Consider the following 24,933-nt stretch of genomic DNA (forward strand, 5'->3'; position numbering starts at 1 on the left):
ACATTACCATGAGCACGTAACACCGCAAATACCATGTCAACAAATGCATACTGAAGTACGCAAATTAATCTTGTGATTACACTGTCTGGTTATAAAAAGTGTACATTGTATATCTGGACTTATATTTGTAACCTATTTTATTAATTTTATTAAAAATTTAATTCAATTGTGTTTACATTCATTTCTGCAAAATCGTGTGTGAAGTGATCGGTAGATAGCCAACTCACCGTTATTTACAGCAACCATGGTCAGATTACCGTTTTTGATGCTGTGAAACCAACTTCAGTGGACAGATATATATCATCAATGCCCTACTTTGACATGTTAAAAGTCATATTTGTTGTAGTTTGACAATTATATGTCGACATAAAGTTTTTGCAATCTTGACGTCCTGATCATAGAAAGTGATTTTGTTCAAATTTTTCCATACATAAAAAATATCTGGCAATAGCGAGCAGCTGTAACAAAGTGCTACGCTTATAGTTATTAATTTAATTCAAATATACATATGGTATTTGTATATGGAAAATCTGCAACTGAAATAACATGATGCTGGAATATATCATTCTGGATAAAATAATAGTTCAGATACAATTCTTCTGATCATTGTATCAAAATTCTTTAAAGTTATGTTATTGGGTAGATTTTAACCAAATCACTGGTAGATTCCGAGAAAATGTGTGCAAAGCTAATTGCTGCATCAAGCTTAGTTTATGAGACAATACACACGGTCATCTTAATCTCTGCATATAAAACAATGCTAAGGAGAACAGGAAATACAATTTATACGGTAAATCATCATGTTTAGTGATGCTTTATCTCAAATTTCAAATTTGTATTGTTCAAGTTTAATGGTTATCACCTGTTTGTTTTGAAGGGATATTCGCTGAAGGGATACGATGTAATCTATTTCTACAGAAGACAAACACGTTTTTATTGCAAATTTAGGGATTGTGTTTACTTGACGGTGTTCTTCATCAGGGATAGAAACTAACTGTTTTAATCCACTGGTCCTTATGATGCCTTAACTATTGGGCAGTTTGGCAAGGACTACAGGACTAGTGCCAATTTCTAATGCTGTCTTCATTCCAATTTGCTTTATAGATGGGGTTTATAAATTAGCACTGATTTTCAAGGCTTTTACAGGTGGATCGCCTTATAGGCTGGATCTCTTTATAGACGATATACAGTACATTTAAATTGAGAGTGAGATGGGGAGCTTCATGTAGGGCTAGCATTACATTAAGGACTGGGTGGAAGGGGAAATAATGTGCTTCATGGACTGTGAATCTTAAAAAGATTGGGGCAGGGTTCCAGATTGATTTATTATTGTTGATTCTGTAAAATGTAAAAATGGTACGACAGAGAAGGTAGCTGGTAAGACTTTAGGATGGAAGTGATTGATGGGAGAGGACAGCATCTGTGCTGATATCAATATCATTGTTTACATTTCTTTATTATAATCTGAATTCCACTCTCATCTTGATAAATGACAAACCTGAATCTGTGGCACATCAAAGAGACTGAATGAATTATTAAAAGGTTATCATCTGTATCAAAATATTTCCTTAACTTGTGTGTATATTGAGCCTGAGCAGGATTTGTCAAAATAAGCTATAGATACTTATTTATATACACTGGACATTAAACATTAATTTGAGAAAGCATATATTTATAGTAATATGATTCCAGCATAAACATTTGTTTCATATGTTTAGATAAGAGGATATTTTGCCCAAACAGTTCAAACCAGAAGACTTACCTCCCTTTGCCCAGTGTACATGGGAAGTGTAGAGTAACTGATTAAGAGTGCTGGTTAATGGCTGTCATTGTTCATGTGCTGTTTTAGCTACCAGCTAGTGTTGTACAGACAAACATTTGGAATATATTGTACTGTAGAATATGTTAAAAGGTGCATGATTATCCGTTGGAATTCTGGGTTGGAATAGGTCCACAGCAACCTATGCTGGTTGTAAGGTCCACAGCAACCTATGCTGGATGTAAGATCCACAGCAACCTATGCTGGATGTAAGATCCACAGCAACCTATGCTGGATATAAGGTCCACAGCAACCTATGCTGGATGTAAGGTCCACTGCAACCTATGCTGGATGTAAGGTCCACAGCAACCTATACTGGTTGTGAGGTCCACAGCAACCTATGCTGGTTGTAAGGTCCACAGCAACCTATGCTGGATGTAAGATCCACAGCAACCTATGCTGGTTGTAAGGTCCACAGCAACCTATGCTGGATGTAAGGTCCACAGCAACCTATGCTGGATGTAAGGTCCACTAAGTGGATCGGGTGGTCGGCCCTGGTTACTCGGTTGATGTCACACACACAAATGAACAGTCACACAAGTAAACAGTCACACACACAAATGAACAGTCACACACACAAATGAACAGTCATACAAGTAAACAATCACACACACAATTGAACAGTCACACACACAAATGAACAGTCACACACACAAATGAACAGTCACACACACAAATGAACAGTCATACAAGTAAACAATCACACACACAATTGAACAGTCACACACACAAATGAACAGTCACACAAGTAAACAGTCACACACACAATTGAACAGTCACACACACAAATGAACAGTCAACCAAGTAAACAGTCACACACACAAATGAACAGTCACACAAGTAAACAGTCACACACACAATTGAACAGTCACACACAAATGAACAGTCACACAAATGAACAGTCACACACACAAATGAACAGTCACACACACAAGTGAACAGTCACACACACAAATGAACAGTCACACACACAAATGAACAGTCACACACACAAATGAACAGTCACATGCAAGTAAACACAGTCACATGCAAGTAAACACAATCACACACAAGTGAACAGTCACACACATGAACACAGTCATGCACATATGAACAGAGAGAAACATAGTCACTGCCGCACTGGCATTCAGCGACATTTTGTGCATCGCCTGTGTTGAGTGCACCCCTTGATCACACTTGTGCATGTGTACCCAGCAGTGTGTACATGTACATTCCTTTTGTGGATGTCATGACCCAGCTGGGGACAAGTGGTAAATGCAGCATGTCAGGGTGCAATACCTGCCTGTCCTCGGCTCTACGTGCATACAGATCCTTGCGAGTCAAGTGCATCAGGTATGCAGTGTCACCACTGTTGATAGTTACACACACTGAATCCAGGCTTGTAAAAACATGTTGTCCCTTTAGGCAAGTGACTTTGTTTGAAATATGCTTCACTCATCCAGCAGCTTATGGGTACCCGGTTGGAGGAGATAGTAATGTTAGAACCTTCTAGCCTGAAGCTATATAGCCTACTACTCAGTGGAATGGGTGCATTCTACACTTCATAAGGAGTTTTAATGGGTTTTTCCCACAGTAAAGACGATACTGTGAGCACTAACACCGGAAATATGATGTAAACAAATTTGTACTGAAGTATGCAAGTTAATCATGTAATAACACTCTGGTTATAAAAAGTGTTCATTGTATGTATATGTTATCTATTTTAATAGTTTTATTCCAAATTTCATTCATTACTGTTTAAGTTAATTTTAGCTTGATCGTGAGTGAACTCACATTTACAGCAACCATGGTCAGATTACCGACATTGACGTCTTGATATGAACTTGAGTTGTCAGAGGATTGATACAAAATTGCCATACTTTGCCTCGTCAAAAGTCATATTTGTTGTAGTTTGACTATCATATGTCAACATAATGTTTTCGCTATCGTGACCATGGGAGTCTCGATGGTGATTGGTCGAATTGCCATCAGTTGTACCAATATGTGCTATGCTTATGGTTATTATTATTGTAAATATATATTGTAAAATATGCAAATAAAATAACACAATATCAGAATATATCATTCCTGATAAAATAATAGTTTCAGATACAATTCTCCTGATTATTGTGTTGAAATTCTTTAAAATTATATTATTGAGTATGTATTAACTTAATAACATGCAGATTGAGAAAAAAGGTGTTCAAATGATTGCTATTTCTGGCATAGTTATGAGATAATGCACATTCTTAATCATGACCCCTGCATGTAAAACAATGTAAATCAGAACAGGAAATACAATTTAAATTGTAAGTGATTATGTCAAATGATGTTTTATGTCATATTGCAATTTTGTTTTGACCAAGTTTGTTATCACCTGTACGTTTAGCTGAATTTGCCGAAGAGATACGATGTAGTTTGTTTTTTTCTGCATATAATTCTCAAAAGAGCTTTCTTTCCAAAATACTGAATCCCCAAAAGGGGATTGTACTTTATGCTTAGGTGCACACTATACTCAAGAAATTATGTGTGACCTAGATGATTGTATGTCATTGTACCCCAACAATGTTGATCGGTGATCATACCATCAGATACTGGTTTGCCTGGCCCGGACTTTGTTGTGTGTGAGCTAGCATGATATTCCTAAAATATTGCTGACTGTGGCATGAAATAACATTCACTCTTGATCGCATTATTTGATCAGAAAAACATTGTGTATGTATTCTTTTCATAACATTTTATGTTGAAGCCCAAACTGAGACAAACATGAAATTCAGCCCTCTGATATAAATTAAATTTGAAAAGTGTCAAATTGAATAGAGGCTTATTTATCCACACTCGAAAATGTCCATTAACAAAAACTTCAGTCCTGTTTGACAAGCTGCACTTGACACAATGCCTGTGGTGGGTAACATGACAGAATCCACCAAGCTCTAGATGCTGTTATTGTCAAGTCAAGATGACCTTGTATCTCTCTTACTTCATCAGTTCAGCATTTGATGAAATTACCAACTTGTTATTCCAGTGTGGCATCGATGTCAACAAGCCCAACTCTTATGACCAGACAGCACTAGACATTGTCAACAAGTTCACAACAACCAGAGCTGCCAAGGAACTCAAACATGTACTCAAAGGTAAGAATACACCGTATTGGTATATATAGACATTTATGACTCCTCACGTGGCCTCCCAGTTTATGGTGAGATATTTCTGTAGCTGCCTGTCCTTAAATAGAACTAATTGAAGCCGTGTAATGACTTTACTTGCTCCCCTGCCGGAAAGTTGTATTCTGGTTAATGGTTTTGGTACAGGAAGATTGAATTCTGATGTTCTTTTTGTGATTCATTTAGCTATACAAGTTTATTTTCTTTTACCCTTTTGACATGAAACTGTAGTTTGTTCGGGGTAATTGCAGATATTTTGAGACATGTTTGGAAAGTTAGCTGATCATATTGTCTCCTAATCAGTTTCCCTTGCTATGGAAACAGTACAAAAAGTAGTTCAAATGTCGGGTAAAGGTTGCAAGTACAAAATGAAAGAGACCTGCATGTGATTTTGTTTTCTTTTTGAATTTTTTCTTGTCCCTAGTTTCAGATCATATGTTGTTTTTGTTTTCAAACTTTTCAAACTCATAGCAGTTGTTGGTTTGACCAAGGTCAACCTGTAGAAGGTCATATCAGAAGGCTGTGACTATTTGACATTTTGTGGAGCCATGAATGCTTTCAATGGTTGACTTTTGACGTTATGTCGTGATGTAATAAAACTTCGAAACAACACAATATCCATGAGACGTGTGCTGCCTATTGTTCCTGTGAGTGTTAGGAGAAGCACATGGCAGACATTTAAAGGAAATGTCTTAAGGTGCGAGTTTGACCTGGTCTTTTGCAGGTTTTGTTTTAGTTGAGTGTTCATGTTCTGACATTACTTGAAGTATATTTCTTTTCTTTCTGACAAATTAAGACTTTCAGTGAATATTTCACAAATAAAGGCCCAAAGGAAGTTTTAATGCTTCTGGATTTAAAAAATATATAAATCATATGTAGCATCCTTTTCATGATTCCAACTGTTGTTTAAAAAGTCAAGATGATCTAAGCTTCAGAATTGTCCCTGATATCAATTTATTAGATCAGGAATGTTCCTCATTGAGGTAATGCACCAGCTTTTTAACAGAAGCTGTGCATTCAACATTTGCATTGAGAATTAAGCTGCCTTTTCCTGAACTCTACATAACAGCACAATTGCTTCCGAGTACGACATGTTTAACGGTTTTGATAAATGCGGGGATTGTGTGGTTACAATGGCTGCTGTGTGTGGTCAGTGTGTCATCTTACTATGAGGGCCTGGGTTGTTGCTTCGAGTACGGACCACCTCACATGTAGTTTTCCTTGTCATGTCTGTTTCTGTACACCAACTGTGAAATAACTGTACTGCCATAGATAATACTACAATGGATTAATGATCCTTTTCTCTCTATCACCCTTCTGCAATGTACCTGCATTGTAGGAAGGAAGGAGCAGGTCAAGAAATATGAAGTTATCTGAGGCCTGTAACATAATTCATTGACAACAGTGAACACTTTGTGATGAACTATTTCAACTGCCTTTACCACCAGTGAGGAAGTTTTCAGTTAAAACACTGAGACTTGGAGCACGATCTCGTCAAGCTCACGGGAACTGAATTTTATCCCTCAATGCAAAATATTTGTTATAAAAGAAGAATAGACTTACGTGTCCAACGTTTTAGCAAATTTAACATGGCACACCCAGAACTGCTGTGAACATGAATCAAGGTTAGACTTTTTCTATTTATGTGTTACAATGCGTGTCTATTACTGTGGACACATGTACGAAATGCTGGACCTAGTCAAGCATGACAGACAACAGTTGCCTAACAAAACACGCTCCCCTTTATAGTCGTGTAACATAGATCTGTCACTACAGGATCCCCCGAACATGCAGCGGTTATTGTCCCATATGTCCCATTTCTTCACTACCAGCTTCTGTACATCCTTGCAACATGTGTTTGCTATTCTTGGATTAACTCATTACTTTCACAACATTTCTCTATCATTGATAGGCAGCCCCTCTCTCTCCTGTTCAAATACTTTGCAGGAGGAAGAACACTGATATTCTTCAAGGTGAGGGGTTTAGGCCTTGGGTAATAGGTCAGTACAGGTTATTTAGTCAGGCATGTGTTTGGATCCAGGGTGACATACATTTTATGTGTGAAGTGTATTTTGGTGACACTTACCTGTGAATACCTGAGAAAATTGCATTTGCAGTCTTGTGTGAAAAGTTTTTCACACATGAAATATTGCTAAACAGGATATGCGTAGTTCGTATGATGGCAGTGATACAGTCAGTGTAGAAGTCCGAATGTTGATGAAGGTATGTTATGTATGTACATGCCTCAAGGGTATGCTGGGGCAGAGAGGTTCCCAACTCTCCAGGCTACACAAAACTAGGTGATATGTCATAATGACAGTGAGTGAGTGAGGGAAAGTTTAAGGTCATATTGTCATTGTATCGGCCATACAGTGATGAGAACATGGTATGGAATTAAAAAACGGTTTAGTCATCAAGTTTATGTTTAAAAACTCTGTCAAAAATGTTAGGATAATGACAAAACTTGTCATTCCAATGTTCTGTTGTGCTGCCTGGCTGCCTAGCTGACGGAAGGGACAATGGAGGAGACTTGTTTTGGGGGCTTACAGTTTATTGCACATTGCAGTGTTATTGCTGCTTAGCTGAACCCCAACTCGCTTACTTACTCAAGACAGTTCTGAACGAGGCAGCAAAGAAAATACAATTCTCTCGTGTTCATTTCGTGTAATTTTGTCCGGAGACAGAAATATGTCCTTCAGTAATGGATGAGAACTCGAACAAGATAGAAAAAGATGACATGTTCCAGACATGTTGTAAAGACAAGACGTGCACAAGTATTTCTTGCTACCAACAGCTTTATTTCAATTAAGAATTGTTTATTTAATTATCAGTTGCAGTTGGTGATTATATTAGATAAGGCATTTTATTTGTACGTACAGGGAAAAATGACAACGCATGTACAACACTCTGCCAAACAAAATTATGGAGGCAAACTATCTAAAATAAGAAATGACCACTTGTTGGGAGGTTACCTTTAAGATTGAGCAGATTGCAGCAGGCAAGTTAGGAAGTGCCTAATATTCCCCCTGGTATATTGTGACAGCCGTAAATACCTTTAGAGTCTATTCCAAGAATCGTGAAGAAGATTCTGACTGTACATTACAAGTGATCCCTACTGTTTAAGATGGGCTGCAATAAGTTAAGTATTCGTATAGGACCCCTCCACAATTGTCAGATGACAATGGGTCCTTGGATCAGTTCTGTATTTTGTCGTAACATTCATGTTTTACTAACTAGGTTACATTAGCATCAGTTTGATACAATTCTTATACACATGAATACTTTTAATAAGAACCACATGTGTCATGATATACTGTCATGCAGAACCATGTGTTATGTGACATACTGTCATGCAGAACCATGTGTTATGTGACATACTGTCATGCAGAACCATGTGTTATGTGACATACTGTCATGCAGAACCATGTGTTATGTGACATACTGTCATGCAGAACCATGTGTTATGTGACATACTGCCATGAAGAACCATGTGTTATGTGACATACTGTCATGCAGAACCATGTGTTATGTGACATACTGTCATGCAGAACCATGTGTTATGTGACATACTGCCATGCAGAACCATGTGTTATGTGACATACTGTCATGCAGAACCATGTGTTATGTGACATACTGTCATGCAGAACCATGTGTTATGTGTGACATACTGTCATGCAGAAGCACATCTTTGATGCGATATAAACTGTCATTCAGAACCACATGTGTGATATGCTGTCCATATTCCCTACTATGATCCTAGTGCAGTAATACTATATGGATGGGGTTGATGTACATGGCGAAATCCACACCAACAACTGTCGACAAGTCACATGATTAGCTGCTGGAGTCCCCATATCAACATTGTGATGCAGTCAATATGTGACAAGATTTGAAAAATGATATCATTCCATAACATAGAATTAGTATGACCAAGTAATGATAAGCCTTGTGGGGATTAATAAATTGTGGGTGTATTGTAACCTGGTGTCTGTGCTTGGCGCCAGAGTTCTGACAGTATTTTGAATACCCCAATCTAGATGTATGTAATAATGCATGATAAACATGCACTTTGCATTACATCTGTACACTTTAACATTGTAGAAAAGCTATTCAACCAAAATGTAGACTTCAAAATGTAGCCAGGGGAATTTTTTCTTGATGTACTGTTTAAGGACAAATTGGTCAAGAAGGATGAACATTTCTTATGATTTTCCTTTTTGACGTTTTAGCTCACCTAAACAGTTATGCATGAATCATAACTTTGTATGCTGTATGTCCAGGTCCAGGGTTACAGATTAACATATATTTTCACAAGTCTGCAAAAATGATCTGCCACAGGGTTGCCATCTTTCTAATGGTGAAAGTGGTGGTGGTCTACAAGGAAAGGTCACTGAATCTTGTCCTCCTAGACCAACAGACATAGGTTAAATTTAAACCTTGATGTCTGTTTTGTAGAAAGTAATGATGTTTTTCAATTTCTAATGATGTCACCTGTAGTGCTGCCAAATCAGAAAAGGTTAGGTGAGCTACAGTGTCTTGTGACTGTATTTTATCATTTGTTTCTTTTTGCTTCATTTCTTGAGACAGTCCTGCTTTAAATGCCCCAAACATACTATAGCCCTGAAGGAAAACGTTTCTCAAAGCTGACAAAGGAATCAATTTATGATATTCTTGCCATTACAGTCTGGGACGGGAGGGTGGTGTTTGGGTGATTTAAGGTTGGAGGGAGGTGTTGTGGTAGAAGGGTTGGGGTGAGTTAAACTTAGAGGGAGGTGTCTTTGTAGAATGGTTTGAGTAATTCTCTGTTCTGGTGAGCCTCTAAGCTCAGCTTGTTTGCAGTGCTTCACAGTAGGCTGACTAGTCGTAGATTCATGTAACGTGACGCCAAATTGCCAGGGTGCTGCTAACTCTTCTATGGAGATGCACATCTGAATAATGAATGATTACTGACTGTGAACTGATAATAAGTAAGGAAAAAGAAGGGATGCTCCCTCTGCTAAAGATGAATGCTTCCATTGAAGTCCGTGCTGTTTGGTTTTGGGTTGTCACAGTGGGACATGTCATATTTTGTGGAAGAGCTGAAATAAGTTAACATGTTCTGACTTAGGATTTTCAACAGACACATCTTGTTGGGAATGTGGTAAAGTTGTTCATTTAGTTTGATTTTAAGTTCACTTGCCATGGTGTAGGAAAGAGCAGGATTCCAGGTTAGAGTAGGTCGTTCCAACCTCTGGTGGATGTACAAGAGATATATGGATTGGGTGGTCAGGCTCGGTGACTTGGTTGATTGTGTGTCATTGTACCCCGATGGTGTAGGAAAGAGTGGGATTCCAGGTTAGAGTAGGTCGTTCCAACCTCTGGTGGATGTACAAGAGATATATGGATTGGGTGGTCAGACTCAGTGACTTGGTTGATTGTGTGTCACTGTACCCCGATGGTGTAGGATGTTGCTTATTATTTACATATACAGTAAACTACGTTTATAACAAACACGCTTAAAAAGAAATGGCGGATATAACAAACTGTATTTCTTTTGGTCCTGGCCTTTTACTGTATAAATGCTGTATATATGCTTATAACAAACAACGGTTATTACGAACTAAAATTAGTGGTCCCTTTGAGTTTTTTATAACCATAGTTTACTGTATCACTGTTTCATCTTGCCCAGATTTGATTGTTTTTAGGCCATCACGCATTGCTGGAATACCTTTAGAATAACATTTAGTCTATTTAATCTTATATTACACAATATCCTTCTTGACTCAAAAAATAAAATAAAAATGTCCCTATGCTGGAATAGAGCTAGCTACAGCTGATTAGACTTGCTTTTGTATGCGTTATGAGATTTTAAAAAAAAATATATTCTTCAGTCATGGTGCAGGACTAGAATACCTTATGTCTATGTTTCAACTCAACAAATGGTTGACAGAGAAAACACTGAAAAATGCATGTTGCTGCTAATTGAAAAATAGTCGCAGTTAGCCACATATGGTTGTCCACAGGGAGTGTCTGGCAGGGGGATGTAATGGAAGGGGGTCACCAGGTCTCTCCAGTCCATCAGTGTGACTGAAACAACATGTGCCGCCCCAGGGATAATGCTGGCAGTGGGTGTGGGTCACCTAGTCTCCCTGGTCCACTGGTGTGCCTGCAGCAACATGTGTCACCCCAGGGATAATGCTGGCAGTGGGTGTGGGTCACCTAGTCTCCCTGGTCCACTGGTGTGCCTGCAGCAACATGTGTCACCCCAGGGATAATGCTGGCAGTTGGTGTGGGTCACCTAGTCTCCCTGGTCCACTGGTGTGCCTGCAACAACATGTGTCACCCCAGGGATAATGCTGGCAGTTGGTGTGGGTCACCTAGTCTCCCTGGTCCACTGGTGTGCCTGCAGCAACATGTGTCACCCCAGGGATAATGCTGGCAGTGGGTGTGGGTCACGTAGTCTCCCTGGTCCACTGGTGTGCCTGCAGCAACATGTGTCACCCCAGGGATAATGCTGGCAGTGGGTGTGGGTCACCTAGTCTCCCTGGTCCACTGGTGTGCCTGCAACAACATGTGTCACCCCAGGGATAATGCTGGCAGTGGGTGTGGGTCACCTAGTCTCCCTGGTCCACTGGTGTGCCTGCAGCAACATGTGTCACCCCAGGGATAATGCTGGCAGTGGGTGTGGGTCACCTAGTCTCCCTGGTCCACTGGTGTGCCTGCAGCAACATGTGTCACCCCAGGGATAATGCTGGCAGTGGGTGTGGGTCACCTAGTCTCCCTGGTCCACTGGTGTGCCTGCAACAACATGTGTCACCCCAGGGATAATGCTGGCAGTGGGTGTGGGTCACCTAGTCTCCCTGGTCCACTGGTGTGCCTGCAGCAACATGTGTCACCCCAGGGATAATGCTGGCAGTGGATGTGGGTCACCTGGTCTCCCTGGTCCACTGGTGTGCCTGCAGCAACATGTGTCACCCCAGGGATAATGCTGGCAGTGGGTGTGGGTCACCTAGTCTCCCTGGTCCACTGGTGTGCCTGCAGCAACATGTGTCACCCCAGGGATAATGCTGGCAGTGGGTGTGGGTCACCTGGTCTCCCTGGTCCACTGGTGTGCCTGCAGCAACATGTGTCACCCCAGGGATAATGCTGGCAGTGGGTGTGGGTCACCTAGCCTCCCTGGTCCACTGGTGTGCCTGCAACAACATGTGTCACCCCAGGGATAATGCTGGCAGTGGGTGTGGGTCACGTAGTCTCCCTGGTCCACTGGTGTGCCTGCAACAACATGTGTCACCCCAGGGATAATGCTGGCAGTGGGTGTGGGTCACCTAGTCTCCCTGGTCCACTGGTGTGCCTGCAACAGCATGTGTCACCCCAGGGATATTTCAGTGGGGGAGGAGGGGGCTGCCATGCCACCATCAGTCCATTGTTGCAGTACAGCTTTTAGTTGCATAATTTCTTGAAATCTGTATGTATTTATGCATTCACATAATCATTTTCATAACAATGAAAGAGACAAACATCCTTTCCATATTCATCAGAAGTCTGTGCCAAAAGCAGAGTGAAATGTATGGTTCGGACTATATGAAATACTGATGATAACAGGTGTTTGCGAAAAGGTGAGCGTATCCTGTCCCACCAGGGGCACCTGTCACAAACACATGCAAAGGCATGTCACTTGTTAACTTGATAAAAACAGGAACATATAGTACAAGTCAAAATAGTGACAAAATTATGCATTGGACATAATTTTTTGTCATTAAAAAACATCTATTTAGAATATACAGAAAAATACCTCTACTAAAATAGCTAACTTCCTCAGTAGTTTAATCAAAACCCATCAGAATTTTCGAAAAACTTAGAAACTAGATCCATGAAGGGAACATCTGAAACTAACCATGGTTTAGATTTTGAGATGCCCCCCAAGGTGTTACGACCCTGAGAAAATGTGTACTCTCTGAGAGGTCCCAAGCCAAGACAGAAGGCCTGCCTGAGAGAGCTAGGTGCTCTCTGTTGGTGTGTAACACCTTCCATACACCTGCAACAGGGAACTCTGTAATCCCTAGGGTGAGACAGTTGGCAGCATTTTCAGGTGCCCTTCCCTGAAAGTTGGGATTTTTACTGTCCTTCTGTTTTCGAGATTTTCACCTTTTCAAGTGAGTACTTTGTCCACGTCTCCTTTTTCTTTGTATCTGCTTTGGTTTATTCAGTGATAAAGCTTTTATCAGTCAGGGGATTGGAATGAAGGATTGTCAATGTTTGTATGGATATGCTGGAGGGGAAGCTTGGTCAGGTAGGAGAAAGTCATTGACGGTTATGTATCGTGTTTTCTTTCGGAGATCGACAACAATATCATCTTCTATTCAAGACAGACATGGGGGCTATTTCAAAACTAATTTGAAAACGATAATTGGTCTTTACTGATAAGAATTGTGTTGTGTATTATATACTAATGCATGACAAGACTTCTGATGTGTGTTAGAACTATTTTAGTAGTAAAATCAATCAATGTCCATGATTTAAGGAATGCGTAAAGCTGTATGGAAATCTAACAGTTACAATTTTGAAGGTGGGCTTTGTCATTTCACTTTTGCATTGTGTATTATTTCGCGGCCAAATATAGCCCGATAAATCTGCAGGGGTAGTTTTCAACTGAATTTCTTGGTATTGGAGAGTAAGTCTTGAGAGGATTAGAGACTGTTACACCAACAATGTGTCAAGGAAGATGCTGCTGATATATTTTGTGTGTTTGCATATTTCAGCAGTTATATTTTTGTTATTGTAGGAACTTCAGATTTTTTACTCAACTGTATATGCCCTATGGAAACATTTTCAGATTTTAATCTGAACATAGTTTCTGCTGGACCTGTGCTTCGGACGACTGGTTGAGGGGTCACAGGCTATGTGTATGTCTGTGTGTGCGAGAGTAGAAGTTATGTATTAAACTGAAATGGTCATATGTTTCACTGTGCGTATTGTCGCTGATGCTTTCATGTTACAGTGTAGAGGGGAAAGATTATGCTGTATGTACATGTTGCCATGTCAGTTCTGTATGTCAGTCACTTAAGACAATCTACTGGTCCAACACTTCAGGTTTTTGTCACATACACAGTGAAACCCTCTTAATATGGACAGTATCATTCAAGCTGAAATAGTCCGGATTACCAATATCAGGATTAAAGAATCATTTGTGTTTTATGATATCGCTCCAGTTTCATATAAAGCAGTGATTCAGGATCAACAAGGTCCTGACATCAGTGTATAACTGGTAGGGTATTTTATCACTGCTCACTGTGTTCTCACATACATCTCAGCACAGGGTGGTATAACTTTATATATTCACTTACTGCATGAGTGGCCAGCTTGGCCGAGACAGGGAGGTGATACGACAACATATGTCACTAAGTGTCATCAGGACCCTAGCCTACTGTCAGCCAATGTGGACACACCCATTGTCAGTGGAATATACAATCATAGACACTGTAGGGTGCAGTTCAGGATATACCTGATGGTGTCTTGTAGACTTGCACAAGTCTCTAAGGCAATAATTATTAATTTAAATCATGTTCTAGATTATGTGAATAATAAGAACAAGTTGTCCCTATTTGAGACTGGAGTCCACATATCTAGACTTACCTATTAGGAGGATAGAATTACTACACATCCATGGACTTTTCTTTCAGTATAGCCTTTGAACAAGGCTAGGCGTCTTGTAGCGTGGTCATTAAATAGTTCAACAAAAACGTCTGCTTGAGGTCTGTTAAATGTTTTGAACTTTATTAAAATTTTGTGTTAGATGATAAAAGTTTTGTTTTGAAGTTATATATCAGCTTGATGAACGTAAGCATTTTTGTATTGTCCCTTGAGTGTAATTTGGAAGAGTGATGGAATTGATAAAACACTGTAGCAGCACACATGCATCAGATAACTGCTGTAAAGGCTGACTTAGTTCTCTTTATGCAAAATGACTTGAAAAATTTAATTGTTCCCATGAGAGTGGTCCCCGTGAACAAAGTGCTTTCTATAGCATGTATGCTGTTGTGTGGGACTTGACATGGACGTTGTGTATGTAGAGACTTCTCAGTGAGGTGCGTCAGGCGTTCACGTGGGAAATGCTGGTGATGGGACACATACACAGATCACCAAGGTAAGACACTGGTCCTGCACACAGATGGCATCTGGGAACTAACACAGGGACAGCCAGATGATGTCCTGGTGTGATCGGCAGCTGGTTTTCATGCCACTTGGGTTTCTGCATATAAAAATTCCGGGGTAGAATAGGTCTTCAGCAACCCATACTTGCTGTAAAAGGCGACTATGCTTGTCATAAAAGGCGACTAGCGGGATCTGGTGGTTAGACTCGCTGACTTGGTTGATCAATCCCAATTGCATGGATCAATGCTCATGATGTCAATCACTGGATTGTCTGGTCCAGACTCGCGTATGTTACAGACCGCCGTTATATAGCTGGAATATTGCTGAGTGCGGCGTTAAACAACAACAGCTACAACAACAACAAAAAAAGCATATAATACCTTGAAATGATGCTGATGACTTGTAGGATGGAGAGATATAGTTTTTACTCTGATCACAAATAGGAGAAGATAGTCATGATGGCTGCTTTACTTGGATGTTGCTAGTTTGGATGACTCAGGGCCACGTTTTGCAAAGCGATAGTAGCGCTAAGATGGTCGTAATTCCAATACTTCAAGATAGACTTACGACAGTTGTAGCAATATGATCGCTTTTTGAAATGGAGGCTGGAACTTACTGTCCATTAATTCCTTTTCCGAGAAGCCATGTGGTGTCAGTGTTTCCTGTGAAGGTCAGGGTTAGAATTGGCCTCCAGCCATCCATGCTTGTCGTAAGAGGTGACTAATGGGATCGGGTGGTCAGGCTGGCTCACCTGGTTGAGGCATATCATCATCTCCCAGTTGTGTAAATTGTACTCATGATGACAGTCACTTGATTATCTGGTCTAGAATTGATTATTTGTGCGGTTGAACAACAAACAAGTTTATATACTGAAATCGGTATCATGGGTTCGAATCCAGCTTCATCCTGATTTATCAGCATCATCCCCGTAGTTCATATAAAAGGTGCTTCATTGGTCTGAGGGTGCATGGGTGACCTAGTCTTCTAAGGCACCCCGAGTGGCTGTGCAGAGTTGTTTCCTTGGGCGTTCCAGAAACTTATCATCATGGGTTTGGATCCCAGATTCGCTCTGATTATGTTTTCTTATTTGTCAGCACCATACTCATTCTCGTGGCATGCATCACTTCAGGCTTTCCTCCCACGTTAGGCAAATCACAACTTGAATACATTGTCCTCCACTCATTCACCTCAGTCTTGTCATATGGTATCTGGTCTACCATCTCCAGCTGCATGTTTTAGTCACTGTGAGTGCTGCATGCATGACCTGTATGTCCTTAACTGCTGCTGAAAAGTGGATTTGAAACAAAATATTGTTTTAGGATGAAAATAATTGTGACCACATTGAGATGAAAGATGGAGCTTTATTTAAGAAAGGCTGATGCATCATGCCTATCTTAGAATGGTGGTTGCAAAATGTTTGAATGGAAACTCTGTTATTCTGATACTAACACTTGTCTTGTCTCCTCCCTGTCTTTCCTTCTTCCCAAGGCAAGGGAGTTAACTGACTATAAAAATCCAGTTCCCACCCTTGCCAAACTTGGCTGGAATTGCAAAGTTATGTTTTGGTTGGACTAATGAGTCTATGCATAGTCCAATCAGATTGTGTAACGAAATCGACATCCAGTGCAGATTTAGGTCACTGCAGGATTTGCAAAGCATTTGTACCATCAACTGGGCGTCTACAGATCCAAATCTTTTGATGTTTTGAATCAAGGTGCTCAAATAATTTGATGCATTTTGCGAGGGTAAGACCCATTTTATAACATATCAATCTTTATTATTGATCAGACCACCTTGACTGGGCGCCACCATTTTGTTTGAATCAAATGCAAGTAATATGATAGGGAGAATCTGATTGGTCAAAAGGAGGGACAAAACTCATAAGAGCCACTGGTGGCGCTATGATAAAGCCATGGAATTCCAGCTTAGTTCAGCAAGGGTGGAAACTTGACATTTAAAGTCAGTTAACTCCCTTGCCTCAGGAAGATGTGTAGTTCTGAACTTGTGTGGGGGCCATGTAAGGCGGTAATGTTCCCAGCTATCTGGATAGGGGAAGCTGACTTAAAATCAGTCTGATGTAGAACTATGTAGAAGTTGTTTGTAGACCATGCACTGCTACGAGACATTGGCTCTACATTCCTCAACACAGGGTCTTATTTATTTGTTCCAAATAGACCAATTTGTCTGTGGTTAATGCCCTGCTTTATTTTGCCTTTAGCAAACAACAAACTCATTTTCTCCCCATTAGGTTCCAAACAGAAGGTCCACTAATTCTGAGTTAGGTATTGAATGATGGTGGTAGTGAAATGCAGCTGAAATTAACGAGCTGATGTCTCAATCATTATCAGTCAGTGGAGGGTTTTATGAGGGTCTGGTGTGGGGGGAGCTTTTCGAGATGGCTCCAGATTAAATATAGTTCACAGGGTTGCGTGTAAGGTTGACGCTGACTGGCTTATCATATGGAAGCCTCAATAGTTACTTAATTGATTTGAAATGCCTATCAGTTGAAGTGTGCAATGGCCCACTAAGGTTGACTGATGCATGAAATGAACGAGATTCTTTAGATCTCTTGGGCAACTTAAGCATTTCTCTAATTGTTTTCAATATTGGATTGTGAATATATCTGTGTTGAACCCTATGTATGACTTGTGTCTTTCCTATCCTTCAGAAAATTGGTATTTTATGTTTTTTGAAAATTTGGAAAAAATAGCAAAATAACCATTTATATCAAGTATTGACATCCAGTTCAGTAGATTTAGAAAGGGAAGCTGTTAAATATGTAACATGACTGGTCATGAAAGATATAAGTGATTGAAAATGTGAATTGATATATTCATGTAAAATATCAGAGATATGAACAATATTGAATATGAAATCCAAACTGAAATAAATTCATACTCTCAAAACTTTAGGTTTTATCCTAAATATCCAGTAAAAATTTCCAACATTATCAGTGAGACTGACTTTAGTGAGAACAGTAGTATCTTTATTGTGACAAGGAGGCCAACTAGAACAAATCATCTCCTGTACAACAAGTCAGCACAACACTACTCCCATTTAGGAAACAGAATTCGGGTGTGCATCCAAAATGAACTTTTAAACCTTGATTAGATCTGAGAGGGTTGATGTCTGGACCCAAGGGGGAAAAGGCAGGGGTCCCCTCATAAAGACTGGCGTATTCCCAGAAGAAAGATCACTGAGCCCCCACACACAGGGCTTGTGTCATCCCTGCAGTGAGAGGGGCTGGTCATCATGCTTGATTTACTGGATTAAAAACATCAATGGCTGACTGCTAATTGCCCTGGTCTGGCTTGGATCAGGAAGGTTGTAGGCCTGATAGTGTTTTAGTAGGTAAGGAACACAACCTGATTGCCTTAATTACTGCCATGTGGTTGAAATTAGGCCAGGGAACAGAACATGTACTGCCTTGTAGTTCCAACATTGGCAATTGATGCAAGATGTCAGATTTGTCAACCACAATAATCTTGGCTTTTGTTTGTGTGTGCCGAGCATGGCACATGCTTTGTCTGCATCTGAGTTCATTTGTATTCACGAAAGACGTAATTTACATGGCACATTTCATTGTAAGAAACGTATTTATCATAGAAAACATTTCATACAATGAATATGTCATGTAACTTTTGCAGCTTTGTTCGAAACGGTTAATCATAAAGCTCATGGGAATTCTGGTTGAGAATGTAGGGCCCCAGCAACCTTGTTAGATCAGGTGGTCAGACCCTCTGACTTAGTTGATTGCCTGTCATTGTACAGTAAACTACGGTTATAACGAACACGCTTATAACAAACTAATGGATATGACGACCTAACTTTTTAGTCCCGACTATTTGCTGTAGTTATACTGTATATATACTTATAACGAACTACGGTTATAACGAACTAACATCAGTAGTCCCTTTGAGTTCGTTATAACCATAGTTTACTGTATCCCAATTGCGTAGATTGATGTTCATGTCAATCACTGGATTGTCTGGTCCAGATTTTATTGTTCACAGGCCGCCATCATATAGCTGGAATATTGTGTAGTGTGTCGGTAAACAACAAACCAACAACAAAAACAAGAAGTTGTTAATCCAGACCATTTCAGTGTGAGGGCATTTCCCTGATTGAGGGTGTCTCCCTGTATTTCATCATACAAGGTTCTACCTTGGCATCATCCCCCAATTTCATCTGTGTACCTGAGGTCACAACGACCTGACGAGGTCAGTGTGTGTCCAGGTAGACCTTAATGTAAACAAGGACAGGTGACAACAGGCCATGCCTAGCTGTCAGCCACCAGGTAGAGGAGACTACCTCAGTGAGCATAAACACACATGACTCACCCACCGCCAGTGGAGGTTGTGTGTACGTGAGAAGCAGGCCGGAACTAGGATACTGGGCAGATGTAGTAGGGCCAGAAGCCTCCATTCATGTAGGATCATTTTCCGTTTTGATCTTTGATAAATACATGCTTCTACTTGCTGGTCCAAAATGTTGTTCTGCCTTGCTGTGTGCATTATGCACTGACACAATGCCTTCTACAGGACAACAAGTTTGAGTACACAATAAAAAATACCCTAGCCATATCGTCCTGGTCTTTGAGGTACACCAAGGAGTGCACATGTTGTAGTGTTGCTGTTCTATGTTGAGCGTACTGGTCGGATGGGGAATCCATGTTTATGTCGGTTTGAGGTAGGTCTTATGTGTCATATCTCCCAATTAATGTCAGTCCTTTCAGATTTGCTTATTTAGAATGACTTTATATCTTTAGATGTGACAGGAGTAGTTGGAAGGGAAATGTATATACCCACTGACTTCCACCTTCCCACTCTTAATATTGGTTTGTTAGTTGTATATTGAAATTATAACTGTATGTAATATCTTTTCTAAAGTGATTTATGGTTTTGTGTGATTTTATTCCCTAAAAAGAATTCCCGATTTGATGGGCAAACATTAATGAAGATCCCATGTCTTAGTTTGGATTGTGTGTGGACAGTTGTATTCTTGTTGACACCTGTATTCTTGTTGACAGCTGTATTCTTGGAAGAGTTCTATTCTTGTTGACAGTTGTCTTCTTGCTGACAGTTGTATTATTGGTGACAGTTGTAGTCTTGGAACAGTTGTATTCTTGTTGACAGTTGTATTCTTGGTGACAGTTGTAGTTTTGGAACAGTTGTATTATTGTGACAGTTATATTCTTGGCGACAGTTGTAGTCTTGGAATAGTTGTATACTTGTGGACAGTTATATTCTTGGTGACAGTTGTAGTCTTGGAACAGTTGTATACTTGTGGAAAGTTGTCTTCTTGGAACAGTTGTATTATTGTGACAGTTGTAGTCTTGGAACAGTTATATTCTTGGTGACAGTTGTATTCTTGGTGACAGTTGTAGTCTTGGAACAGTTGTATTCTTTTTGACAGTTGTATTCTTTTTGACAGCTGTTGTCTTGGTGACAGTTGTATTCTTTTTGACGTTTGTATTCTTTGTGACAGTCATTTTGTTTAACGTTACTGTGCTTGTCAGTCATTGGTCATGTCTTACCTTTAGTTCGACTTTAGAGTGAGGTAGGTCAATATCAAACAGAAATATCACTTGTACATATTTTCTTCTGGGTGCTAGTTTAGTTAATGATTCTGAAAACATATTTCTGATATTGCAGCTTTAGATTTTCTTTTAATCAAGTGGTGGTAGGATAGCCAAGTGGTTACAGCATCGCTTTGGATCCAGGTTCGAATCTTCACAAAAACACATTAGCAGAGCTTATTCTGAATGTTGCCTTCTGGGACATAAAACTACGCTCACTCACTCAAGACAAGGGAGATAAGCAAAGCACTTCCTATATAGACTACATCTAAATGATTCCACAAATCACTGCAATGTCAAGGTGACTTGAAGCTGCTTTGCTTATTTCATATTGAACTGTGTTATCTTTACATCAATATGGTAGGTGGATGTCTTTATGCTGTGACAGTCATGCATGCACTTAATCATGGTCTATATATAGATTTTGTACGCCAAGACACCGTGATAAACCTACAAGAGTATATTTACATATCTTGATCATATCTATTTCAAAAGACACCCAATACTATCAACAGCATAAAATTTCCTACACGTTGGTGTAACATATATGTATGTAGTTCTCACCCAGATCACGTCCTAGCTGATTCAAAGCATGGTACGACATTAAACTGCCTTCATTACATGGAATGTCTTGAGTGATGGCTTCAAGTCTCCTTCTGTCCAAGACACATGGGGACGTGTGTAGGATAACAAAACTGTAGTTTCAGTGTGACAAAATATACAAAGCACGATCTGTGATTGAGAAAATGGTATTAATTCTTGGGCAATCAGGGGCGGTTGGGTAGCCTAGTGGTTAAAGCGTTCGCTCGTCACGCCGAAGACCCGGGTTCGATTCCCGACATGGGTACAATGTGTGAAGCCCATTTGTGGTGTCCCCCGCCATGACATTGCTGGAATATTACTAAAAATCATACTCACTCACTCACTTGGGCAATCAGATGGTGTCTCAGTTTAACAAGTTAAACGAGAGACAAAGAATTGTGAATATTTTTTTATATGGTAAGTTTGATCAAATGTGCTCAAGGTAATTTTGGTGAAGACATTAATTGTTTTTATGATTACCTGACGGCTTTTGGTTCTGGGTTATCATAATGCAATCCCTTCTGGAATAATGACCTGGCGTGCTGTTGATAACCGCAATGGGCCTTGCACCTGTGTGTTGCACATGCTGTGTAGATTTCTGAAATGCATACCTGAGGGTGAAATGTACATGATTTATGACCAGAGAATGGGACAACAAAGGGGAAATGTCTTCAAGTTGGGCTCCTAACTTGAGAGGTTGAGGCTGAGACAGTATGTAATGAACATCTCACTGACAGCCCACCATATCACTGAGACACAGGTGTGCGGTGAAATAGACGACTTTTGAATGAAATAAACAGAAAAGGTTAATGGATAAGCACCTGTTGAAGATTCTGTGCCACTTCTGGGAACAATATGATTGCTCAAGGTGGGACCGATAGATTAATACTACTTTCAATGAGACATTAAACCCAATTTCACATACTTCTTTAGAAATTTGAAATTTATAATTATCTTTTTCAAGTTTACACGTTGAATCTTGGTGAAAGAGGTAATATTATGAGATATATTTGTTTGGCATCCAGCATTTTAGATCCTTTGATGTCAGTATTATTTCAGTAATATTGTTTTGATTTCTTTTTATTCCACAAATTAAAAGGACATTATTAGAAAGATAAGATAAGACTTTATAATCTCAAGGGACTTTCTAAGACTAAAATGTGAAGAAAGAAAATATGTGACATTAGAATATGAACACTAGAAACTAAGACACTAATAGGGCTGGGATAATAGTACACCAACCATGCGATACGATACGTATCACAATACCTGGTTCATGATTCAATATGTATCAGGATACATGTATGTGCTCTTATCTGTGGTCCCTAAGCAATATTTTCATAGGCTTGATGGCCAAATACCTAGCACGCTGACGATTTACAGTTGGCAGAATCAAGTATGGCACAATGTATTAGAATATTTACTTTTTCACTACTAAATTTCACTACAAATTAGTTTTTAGTGTAACAGCCATTAAAGAAAATATTTAAGGTATGGGTGTATTGTCCCACCACCACTTACTAATATAACCACAGGTAAAAAATGTAGAAAATTGGACATTATCATGGTGACAATGAGGAATGGTATTTAAAAAGTGTCTGTCTCTGTCTGTCTGTCTGTCTGTCTGTCTGTCTGTGGTGTGTGTATGTCTGTGTGTCTGTGTGTGTGTGCCTCTGTGTCTGTCTGCCTGTGTCTGTCTGCCTGTGTCTGTGTGTGTGATGTAAAGAGAATATGATTACACTTAATGTGTTTATGATTAAGCCACTTTGTGCATCATGTGAAAATATATGATGCATACCTTCAGTGAATAGGTTTAATGAGTTAAACCAGCGTCCCAGCTGAGCAGCTGAGTTATTTATCATGAGTTAAATGAGCATACCATGCAACAATATTGTGTTCATGTCATCTGCAAAAGCAGTGTTGTATTTTAATACTTAATTAATGTTAATCATTTTGAGATGTTCCCTTGATGAGATTTGACCCTTAACCTTCTATCAGAATGATCACATGCATCTATTGTTTATCTACTTAGGAACCTGAGAGTTACCTCCCTTGAGCCATGTGCTTTCCTTTTGGCAACAAGTGCAAAAGATAAGGCACTATCATGGACCATTGCTGTGATATTTGATAAGAGTCTTTACAGCTAGCATTATCACGTCTTTTAAGCAGATGTGGACACAGAAACTGCACTTTGTATGCTTTATCTGGATATGTTGATCTATTAAATATTTATGAATTTGATGGGCTATAGCTATCAAGTTGTTCATCAGGCTGTTGTCATATCTGAACACTCTGTGTTTATCCTTGATTTACAAGATATATTGTATTTCATTGAAAAAAGTTGTAAACATTTTTGATCACTAAGACAGTTTATGAGCTGTGAATATTATTTTGAAAGTTACAAAATCTAGAAATTTCGTTAAGGCCTGAAAAGAAAAGGTGTTTTGGAAGTCAGTCAATCATTGCCCCTGTGTGACACATATCTCATTGTTTGAACAAACTTTGAAAGAACGCTTCTCGCCAGCTTCATTTTATGAGAGTAAAGTTTACGTATGAGCGTAAAGGTGTACTTAAAAACCTCGGCGGAACTAATAAGAATTGGATGGAAAAGACGTTCTCGCTGCGTCATGAGTAAGGAATCTGTATTTCCATGAATTTAGCAGGCAATTAGTCAAGGGATGCCGTCTTTGAATGCCAAAACAAAGATGTTTAGGTGGTAAACATTTTGCTGTAATAAGAGTATTTTGGGAGGAGATTGTAATGAGGAATTTAGGCAGCAATGTGCTTTACACCTGTGAGGAGAGCTTCAGGATTCTCTAGATATCTGTAAACAGGGGAATGAAGGATTTGTCTCGCATGTTTCACAGCTTTTGTACAATTGAAGGGGTCTCATGTGGCAGATCCAGTGTCGGTTCCATACCAGGCATGTTGGTTTGAAAGAAACAAATTATTGAAGTCTTCTTCGAACTATTCCAGATACTGATGTTTTTATAATCAAATACGATCAATCAGTTATCCTGTACAGGTGGTGTGATTGATCACAGATGTCCATAATCAAGTATGTCAAAAAATGGGATATTTTTATGCGCAATGTTCATTTATTCCTGTAAATAATTGTACATAAACATATTTTCATCAATGTGAAAGATAACATGTATTTGTGGAATAGGATTTGTATGATATCAGAGGTTCTTTGACATACAATTTCTGGAAAGTACCAGAAGAAAAGCAACTGATTATTATCATTGATTGATTGGTTGGAAGAACCGATTGTAACCAATGATTAAAACCATGTTTCTCTTCCTAGCAGTGTCATCAGCCTTATTTGTGTCTGTGGTTGTCATGGTCACAATTATCATCAAGTCTCAGTACATCATCCAAATAGCATTTTCCCGAGGCAAGAGAATTAACAGACTTTAAAAGTCAAATTTCCACCCTTACCAAACTAGGCTGGAATTACTGGGCTCGATCGTAGCCCCACCAGTGGCTATTACCAGTTATGTCGCTTCTAAGCCTCTCCTATGGACCAATCAGATTCCACCTCTCGTATCACTTGCGTTTGCTTCACACAAAATGGTGGCGCCGAGTCAGGACGATCTGATCGATAATCAAGATCTATATTGTGATAAAAGTGGTCTTACATCGCGAAATGCATCAAATCACGTGAGCACCTTGATTAA

The 24,933-nt window shown here is 39.5% G+C and overlaps 1 protein-coding gene across 3 annotated transcripts in view; it reads left to right on the plus strand.

Moving 5' to 3' along the window:
• LOC139468277 (caskin-2-like) overlaps positions 1-24,933 on the plus strand; it is a 231,097-nt gene that overhangs the window by 114,896 nt on the left and 91,268 nt on the right. For all 3 annotated transcript variants that reach the window (XM_071250143.1, XM_071250144.1, XM_071250146.1), the window contains one exon: positions 4,824-4,932. In XM_071250143.1, the coding sequence (XP_071106244.1) occupies positions 4,824-4,932 (109 nt within the window). The remainder of the gene's footprint in view (positions 1-4,823; positions 4,933-24,933) is intronic.

Source organism: Haliotis cracherodii, unplaced genomic scaffold (genome assembly GCF_022045235.1).
Source record: "Haliotis cracherodii isolate W230 unplaced genomic scaffold, xgHalCrac1.p SCAF_2, whole genome shotgun sequence".
NCBI lineage: Eukaryota > Metazoa > Mollusca > Gastropoda > Lepetellida > Haliotidae > Haliotis > Haliotis cracherodii.